This window comes from Lethenteron reissneri, unplaced genomic scaffold, assembly GCF_015708825.2.
Source record: "Lethenteron reissneri isolate LAM-NWPU_2019-01 unplaced genomic scaffold, ASM1570882v1 scaffold_1340, whole genome shotgun sequence".
NCBI lineage: Eukaryota > Metazoa > Chordata > Hyperoartia > Petromyzontiformes > Petromyzontidae > Lethenteron > Lethenteron reissneri.
In genome coordinates this window covers 1-9871 of record NW_026891048.1, presented here as the reverse complement: position 1 = coordinate 9871, position 9871 = coordinate 1, and the positions used below count along the sequence as shown (strand labels likewise).

At 54.3% G+C, this 9871-nt stretch overlaps 1 protein-coding gene across 1 annotated transcript; it reads right to left on the bottom strand.

Annotated features, from left to right (window-relative positions):
- Nucleotides 1-1103: 1103 nt before the first annotated feature.
- LOC133362031 (zinc finger E-box-binding homeobox 2-like) lies at nt 1104-9826 on the bottom strand (the record flags this gene model as incomplete). The annotated part of the gene is made up of 6 exons (XM_061581001.1): nt 1104-1396; nt 3155-3344; nt 4739-6072; nt 6765-6864; nt 7986-8165; nt 9586-9826. Coding segments are annotated over 6 exons (2338 nt in total), but the record flags the coding sequence as incomplete, so codon positions are not given.
- Between the last annotated feature and the right edge of the window lie 45 nt (nt 9827-9871).

The window sequence follows — 9871 nt, the reverse complement described above, 5'->3', positions numbered from 1 at the left end:
CAGAGCGACCGGCGAGTTATCACGAGTCAAAGCATCGTTAATTTTGGAGCTTTCGTGACGTCGTAGACGTTTCGATTGCAACACAAGCAATCATCATCAGGTATAAATGAAATAGCAACAAAAAATCTAACCAGAAAACTATAGACAGACAGATAAATTAATTTAGTGTGTTCTTTCTCCCTCTCTCCTAATGTTCAAGCTTGCGTACTTTACTACGCGTTCTTCGTACTCATTGACATGTAATTTTTTTCTCTAACCCCTCCCTCTCTCTGCCTCCGCCCCCTCTGTCTATTTAAGGCCTCGCCACAGAGACGATCCCCTCTCTGTGCCTGTGTTACTCTCTCTCTATGTATCTTGGTGATGTCTGTCTGCTTATATGTCTGTCTATAGTTTTCTGGTTAGATTTGTTGTTGCTATTTCATTTATACCTGATGACGATTGCTTGTGTTGCGATCGAAACGTATTATGCTATTATTTAATTTATTATTTTATCTATAGACGCGACTTTACCGAAAGAACCAAAGAACAACGCATCGTCGTCACTCGACCCTTCAGTGCCGCCATTTGTTTCTTGGCCTTCACCCATCGCAGGATCATCTCCGTCGGCACGGTTCAACTCAACGGCGGGAACTCTCTCTTTGTTTCCCACGCCCCCCCCCGCGCATCCTCCCACTCTGCCTCGTCGTTCCGGCCCTCCGCCCCGCATCCGTCATCCCCTCGTTGAGCTCTTCCAATCACTCACCCACCCACTCATTCACTCACTCACCAACCCTCTCACTCACCCACCCACTCACCCACCCACTCATCCACCCACTCACCACTCATCCACCCACTCACCAACCTCACCACTCATCCACCCACTCACCAACCTCACCCAATCACCCACCCACTCACTCACCCACCCACTCATTCACTCACTCACCAACCCTCTCACTCACCCACCCACCCACTCACCCACTCACCCACCCACTCATCCACCCACTCACCAACCTCACCACTCATCCACCCACACACCAACCTCACCCAATCACCCACTCACTCACCCACCCACTCATTCACTCACTCACCAACCCTCTCACTCACCCACCCACCCACTCACCCACCTACCCCCCGCGCATCCTCCCACTCCGCCCCGCATCTGTCATCCCCCTCGTCGAGCTCTTCCGTCGCTCCCGGCGCCCCCAAATCCGCTCCCGGCGCGCCCGGCTGCCGGGGTCGCCGCAGCACGAGTAGCGGCGGTGCACGTGCTGCGAGTAGCCGCCCGAGTGCGAGAAGCGCCGGCCGCAGCGCCCGCAGCGGTACGGCTTCTCGCCCGAGTGCAGCCGCGAGTGCTCGATCAGGTGCTGCTTGTGCTTGAACGCCTTGCTGCACACCTCGCAGCGGTGGGGACGCCTGCCTGCGACGGACAGGGAACGGCGGGGCGGGGTTATCGCCCTCGCACGGCATGCAGGAGGTCGTGGGTTCGAACCGGGCGCTGATAGCCCGCTGTATATTTGCATACTCTTAGTTTTTTCGGTAAAGTCACGTAGGTAAAAAATGAAATTAATAAAAATAAAATAAAAATCACGGCGTTTTGGAGGCAACACAAGTCTCCGTCATCAGGTGGGGACCGTCACAGCCAAATTTGCTGTATACAGCCTCCAAAACGTCGTGATTTTTATTATTTAATTTTATTAATTTTAATTTCATTTTTTACCTACGTGACTTTACCAAAAAAACTAGGAGTATGAATCCTTGCAGTCACGAAAGCTTCAAATCTAGAAGTATATTTGCAGTTTGCGTGTTCTCTTCCCCATGGTGGCGTGGGTTTTCCTCCAGGTGTGTTGGGTTCCCCCCTCCCCCCACCACACATTTATAAACAGGCATTTAGATTATTTGGCTGCTGTGAATTTCCACGCGAAAAGCCACTTAATTGGGCTACAATTCGTGATCGCAAAGTCGCTTCTGAAAAAGAGCTGCATAGCACAGTGGGCCTTACCTGGTAGAAATAAGAGTTAGTCGGGTTTTTTAGTAAAATAAAACATCAGCGAGGCTGGGGAGGCTGCGAGATTCACTTCACGTGGCTGACGGCATGAAACGGGGGCGGTAAACACAGCGGTGCCCACTGGGGATACTCTTCACCGCCGACATGATAAGCCTCAACATGAAATCGGTTTTACAAATAAACACCAGCTGTGCTGCTAATTGCACTCCGGTTTTGGTGGGTGAGCAGCGCGTTGACACGGCGAGGCAGCGACACCCAGAAACCAAAAATACCCACGCGGGCGCACGCACACACGCACACACGCACGCGCACGCACACACGCACGCACGACACGCACGCACGCACACACGCACACGCACACGCACACGCACACACGCACACTCGCACACACGCACACACGCACACACACGCGCACACGCACACACGCACACACACACACACGCACCACACACGTACACACGCACACACGCACACACGCACACACGCACACACGCACGCACACACACGCACACACGCACGCACACACGCACGCACGCACACGCGCACACGCACACGCACACACGCACACACGCACACGCACACACGCACGCACGCACACACGCACACACGCACACACGCACGCACACACGCACGCACACACGCACACACACACACACGCACACACACACACGCACACACGCACGAACACACGCACGCACACACGCACACAACACGCACACGCACACACGCACGCACACACGCACGCACACACGCACACTCACACACACGCACACACGCACACACACGCACACGACGCACGCACGCACGCACGCGCACACGCGCACACGCGCACACACGCACACACCACACACGCACACACGCACACGCACGCACGCACGCACACACGCACACACGCGCAACACACGCACACACGCGCACGCACGCATGCACGCCCAACCGCGCACACAATCGTGTTAGTGGGCGACGCCGGTTCATTACACGGCGTGTCCGTCATGCCGTTCATTCTTCCATTTCGTTAAAAACTTAAGCGAGTGCCGACGGTCGCGCGTCATCCGATTATTACAATTCATCACCTGCCTCCGCCTCCGGAGAAGACGCGTGAGAGCGGCGCACGATGGATGAAACCCGCCGCCCGTGAGCGCAAGCGCGCGGGGACGCGACACCGCGTACCTGCGTGCTCGTACTTGTGCCGCGGCAACAACGGGCCGCTCTCCTGGAAGGTTTCGTCGGACAGGTCGCGGGCGAACGAGCTCCCGGGCACGCGCTCCCCCCTCCTCTGCCGCTTGCGCGCGGGAGCTCCCGAGTCTGTCACCGCGACCGAGCCCACGGGGACTCCCTCTCCCCGCTCAGGAGACTCTCCCTGTGGAGCGCGATCGCCGGTGAGCCGCCGAGGTTAACCGACGGAATTTCGTCTCCTTTGCGTATTTGCCTCTCAGCTACCCACTCGGCCATCCACCCACTCAGCCACCCACTCGGCTACCCACCACTCAGCCACCCACTCAGCTACCCACTCAGCTATCCACCCACTCAGCCACCCACCTACTCAACTACCCACTCAGCTATCCACCCACTCAGCTACTCACTCACCCAGCTACTCACTCACCCAGCTACACCCACTCAGCTACTCACCCACTCAGCTACTCACTTACTCAGCTACTCACTTACTCAGCTACTCACTCACTCAGCTACTCACCCACTCAGCTACTCACTCACTCAGCTACTCACTCACCCAGCTACTCACTTACTCAGCTACTCACTCACTCAGCTACTCACTCACTCAGCTACTCACTCAGCTACTCACTTACTCAGCTACTCACTTACTCAGCTACTCACTCACTCAGCTACTCACCCACTCAGCTACTCACTCACCCAGCTACTCACTCACCCAGCTACTCACTCACTCAGCTACTCACTCACTCAGCTACTCACTCACCCAGCTACTCACTCACTCAGCTACTCACCCACTCAGCTACTCACTCACCCAGCTACTCACTTACTCAGCTATCCACTCACTCAGCTACCCACCCACTCAGCTACTCACTCACTCAGCTACTCACTCACCCAGCTACTCACTCACTCAGCTACTCACTCACCCAGCTACAATCACTCAGCTACATCCTTGTGGATGTGCACAATGTCAGCAGCGTTGATTCAGAACAAGCAGATTCTGGGATCGATATTTGACATACAGTGTCTCATCAGCCGAGGCAGACTCACTTGCATCAAGATTTTATCTGGAGGGACCCGCTCTTTAATATGTGGATCCTAGTTCGACGCAACATCACGTAATACGAAGGATTTCAGCAACGAAACATTCACGCATCTATCTCTCCGCACAATGAATAAGGTTCAACACGTGAATTGTAAACACAAGGCGGCACCACCGGTGCGCATGTGCTTCCGTGTTAGTCCAACAGCGCAACCTCCAAGCAGTTTATTCTTTGGTTCTTTCGGTAAAGTCACGTATAAAGATAAATAATAATTTAAATTAAATACTAGCGTACGACGTTTCGATTGCAACACAAGCAATCGTCATCAGGTATAAATGAAATAGAAACACAAATCTAGTATACTTAGAAATGTAATGTAATACAACAGAGAGTCGGATAACATAACGGTCAACACCCTACCTGCTTGATTACATTCTTCCTGAGAATGCTAAATTTGAGAGAGAGATTAAACACAGAACCAGAAACATAGACAGACATATAAGCAGACAGATATCACAGAGATACTCCAAGCAGTTGCTCTTACCTGTGCAAAGTGGCGCATCTTATCGTGGAAGTCGGCGAGAGCAGCCGCGTCCGCAAGGCCTCTGTACGGTGACACGTGGGACAGCAAGGCTGCTTGGTCCAGGCCCGTGTAGGGACTCAGGCCGGGGTCACCCATGTGGAGGGCCGCAATCAAACCGGGCGGCAGAAAGGCCGCGAGCACGGGACCGTTGCCGTAGCTGGAAGTGACCGTGTTCATTGTCGGCTTGTTCTCGTGTAAACGGTCAACGCCGTTGTTGCTAGACGAGCCGTCGGTCACGTGAGAAGCACTCGAGTCCAGCTCGCCGTGCGATCTCTTCGCGTAAGTCAAGTCCAACGGCTCCTCTTGGCGCTCAACGCCACTTGAATCGTGGAACTCGACAAAGCCCGTCTCTCCGAGCCTCGCCGTGCTCAACTTTGGCACCGACAAGTCGAGCGGCCGGTCCTGGTCTCGACCGCGGCGAGGACCGTCCGCCACGCCGGCGGGCTGCCCGCTCTCCGCGTGACCTGCCGCCGAGTCGGATCGGGCACCCGTCGGCGAGCCCGCCAGGTGCCGCTCCGGACTTCCCTCCGTGCCGTGGCCGGCGTGCCCAGCCGATGCCGGGCCGAGCTCGCGGGAGGGAGAGCCGGACGCACGGTGCTCCGGCGCTCTGCCCGCCGCGTTGAATTTCTCCTCCAGCCACTTGGAGAAAACGTCTCTGGGGAGGTTCATGGCCAACGACATCTTCATCGACTCCTCGGGACTCGCCTCGACACTTCCGGCAAGGCAGTACGACTTCAGGGAAGCCGACTGGTCTCCGAGTCCGGTAGCGCCGCTCCCTTTCAACCCCTTTCCGGCCGACGACTTCGACTTCTTTCGTTGAGCCGGAGACGGAGGCTGCGGCGCTGCCGGTTGAGGCGACGCGTCGATCTCGTCGTTCACCTTGCAGAGGTAGCGCTCGTGTTGGCGCAGAGGTACTGCGCTCGGAAACGGTTCGTGGCGATAGCGGCACGCGTGGCGAGCCGCCCCTTCCACGTGGGAAGAACGCTCGTGCAGATCCGGCTCTTTGGTCTTGATCTTGCCGGCGGGACGACCCGTGGCCTCCGGTCCACTGATCCGCAGGAAGTCCTCGTTGTCATCGTGACCTGAGCTCTGGGTGGCTTTGGGAGACGTGGCGACGGCCCATTCCATCTTGCCGGCGTCAGCCGTCGAGGCAGCGGCAACTGGAGATGTCGCCTCCCGCGCCGCGCCGTCCGCCGTGACGGAGCCCACGCACTTGTTGGCTCTCTTGTGCGAGCTGTACGAGCCCGAGTGAGAGAAGCGCTTCTTGCAAATTGGGCACCCGTACGGCTTCTCCCCTGGAAATTACAAACAAACACAGCCACGATGGAGGTTTCTGGGTTACATCGCGTCAGTGTGAACGACGCGTCGTCAAAAACCGACACGGCCGGTTCGTAAAGTTTGCGACGCGAAACACAACGTGCCGATTCGTTACACGAGCTCAGCACGCCGGCGTGCTGGAGAGCAAACCCACGACATTTGCAATTCAAGTGCGGCGACGTTTTCGCCAGTAACTACAACCAGCGTCATCAGGTGGGCAGCCAGAATTGTGGACGATATCGGTCGCGAAAGTCGTCGTGTCAAAGCAAAACATTATAAACGCATCATCCAAAGTGCCGTGTGACGCGGTGAATGCGGCCTGCGCTGTAGACACACGCGCAGGAAGGAAATCACAGATTTGAAGCTTTCGTGACTGCAAGGATTCATATTCTTAGGTTTTTTCGGTAAAGTCACCGTGTAGGTAAAACATTAAAATTAATGAAAATAAAATAAAATAAAAATCACGACGTTTCGGAGGCAACACAAGTCTCCGTCATCAGGTGGGACCGTCACAGCCGGATTAGCTGCATCAAGTCGTGATTTTAATTTTATTTATTTTCATTAATTTTGATGTTTTACCTACGTGACATTACCGAAAAAACCTAAGAATATGAAGGAAATCACGTCGGTGGGTGCGTTCTGCCAAACGTCGCAATTGTTCCACACTCACCGCTGTGGATGCGGAAGTGTTCCTTGAGGTGGTGTTTGCTCTTGAAGTCTCTCCCACACTCTGTGCACTTGTGGCTCGCGGCAGCGGGAGGCTGACCCTTCTGCGCAAAGATGGAACAGAGGTGCGAAGTGAGAATCAGAATAATAAAACAATTTTACCGGAGGGAATCAGATGAGCTATGAAGCTCTTCAGCACGGGCGTTGGGTAGGGGCGAGTAAGCAAGACTCCGCAAGCAGCTCAACGACGCGTCGCGACTTCTATTCCCCTGCACACATTCAGACAGACACATTCAAACAGACACATTCAGACAGACACATTCAGACAGACACATTCAGACAGACACATTCAGACGGACGCATTCAGACGGACGCATTCAGACAGACACATTCAGACAGACACATTCAGACAGACACATTCAGACAGACACATTCAGACAGACATATTCAGACAGACACATTCAGACAGACACATTCAGACAGACACATTCAGATGGACGCATTCAGACGGACGCATTCAGACAGACACATTCAGACAGACACATTCAGACAGACACATTCAGACAGACACATTCAGACACATTCAGACAGACGCATTCAGACAGACACATTCAGACAGACACATTCAGACAGACACATTCAGACAGACGCATTCAGACAGACACATTCAGACAGACACATTCAGACAGACACATTCAGACAGACGCATTCAGACAGACACATTCAGACAGACACATTCAGACAGACACATTCAGACAGAAGCATTCAGACAGACACATTCAGACGGACGCATTCAGACAGACGCATTCAGACGGACGCATTCAGACGGACGCATTCAGATGGACACATTCAGACAGACGCATTCAGACAGACGCATTCAGACAGACGCATTCAGACGGACGCATTCAGACGGACGCATTCAGACAGACGCATTCAGACAGACGCATTCAGACAGACGCATTCAGACAGACACATTCAGACAGATGCATTCAGACGGACGCATTCAGACGGACGCATTCAGATGGACACATTCAGACAGACGCATTCAGACAGACGCATTCAGACAGACGCATTCAGACGGACGCATTCAGACGGACGCATTCAGACAGACGCATTCAGACAGACGCATTCAGACAGACGCATTCAGACAGACACATTCAGACAGATGCATTCAGACGGACGCATTCAGACGTGCGATGATGCCGGCAAACGGGGGGTCAGTCACCTGGCCCGCCCGGGGAGGTCGCGGTGATGTGTGGAGATCCGCGAGGGCCCCCTCGTGCCGGCGGCGAACGTGCTTCCGCAGCGAGCCCCGACGCTTGTAGCCGCGGCCGCAGTGAGGGCACGGCAGCAGGCGGCGGCGGCGGCAGCGGCGGCGCGGCAAACGAGCCGTGAGTCCTCGGGCCTAGCGGGGAGGCACGGGGCGAGGGGGCCGCTGGTGGTGCATGAGAGACGACGCAATCCCACCGATGTGACGGACCGCTGTCGAGTTTGGTGGTCCGTGTTGTTCACGTCGTCTGTCGTGAAAATTCGGTCACGGTTCCTACGATCGCTGTTTCATTGCTTTTATGGCCAAGCGTGGTGGTGTTTTCTTTTAGACGCTGTCGCCTCGACAGACCTGTTCTTCACCTGAGGACGGCTGCTTGTGTTGTGGCCGAAACGTCGTGAGAATTATTTTATTATGTTTTATTTTTATTATTTATTACTTCCCTTCTACGTGACTTTACCGAAAGAACCAAGAAGATTTTATGGCTTTGTTTTGGTGATTTTCGAAAAGTGTTTTTGGTTTGGCCGTGTTTTGTTTGTTGTAGAACGGAGTTAGACTGATGGCCTTAATCTAAGTTGCACGCCTCCCTCTCATTCCGCTTCTCACTCTGCGAATGCGTCGCTTAACGGAGATGCCACCGCCTGCGTTGGCAAATACGCAATTGCCGGGTGTCTTGCGATGCCGCTGCCACAAGCGTGGCACGCCCGGCTCTGGTTGGCCCACCCCGAACCGCTGAACGTAACGATCGCTTGGTGAAATTAGCCGCAATCCAGAATAACGTTTGGCCACGTGGCCCAGGGGTAGAGAAAGTCGCTCGCAATCGGGAGGCTGCGAGTTCAAATCGTCATTTGGGGATGGGAAGTTGATTCAGCCCGTCACCGCTTTGGTCTCTCACGCCATGGGAATGTGAAATTCCCACCAGTGGCAATGAATCGGTACCCAGTGAGACGATCACAGCTGCCTCAATGCTCGCTGGAGCAGAACATATACTCTGTGGATTTAGTTCTTGTTGTTAAGTCGACAAATGCTACAAACGTGTTTTTTTTTATATTTAAAGCTTTCGTGACTGCAGGGATTCATCTTCTTGGTTCATTCGGTAAAGTCGTCACGTAGAATGGAAGTAATAAAATAATAAAAATATAACATAATATAATAATTCTCACGACGTTTCCGCCACAACGCAAGCAGCCGTCCTCAGGTGAAAACCAGGTCTGTCGAGAAGACAGAAGACAGGTCTGTCAAGAAGACAGAAGATAGAGTCTGTCTTCTCGTCAGACCTGTTCTCCACCTGAGGACGGCTGCTTGCGTTGTGGCCGAAACGTCGTGAGAATTATTTTATTTTATTATGTTTTATTAATATTATTTTATTATTTCCCTTCTACGTGACTTTACCGAAAGAACTAAGGTGTTTTTTTTCCCTTTCATTTTAAACACAACGCTAACAACTACGCTGTAAAGTCTGAGCACGTGCGCTCTTACCGCCACCGCCACCACCGCCACCACCACCACCGCCACCACCACCGCCATCACCACCGCCACCACCACCACGGCGAGTGGCCCCACTGCCCGGCACATCGCACTCCGCCAATGTCCCGTCCTGCGCACTGCCCAGCGCCTCGGCAGTCTTGTCCACGCCGGGATTGACACCGGTCCCCTCTAAGTTCGTCTCGTCATCCTCCGCCGCCGCCGCCGCCTCCACCTCGTCTTTCTCCTCCTCTTCGTCCACCTCCTCGATGATCTGCAGCCTCTCCTCGTCGTCCTCATCCGGGTCGCGGTCTCGCATCGCCGCGCTCGCGTAGCTCGCCACTGCGACCGAGCAGAGCGGCGCGTCAGCGCGTTTGACG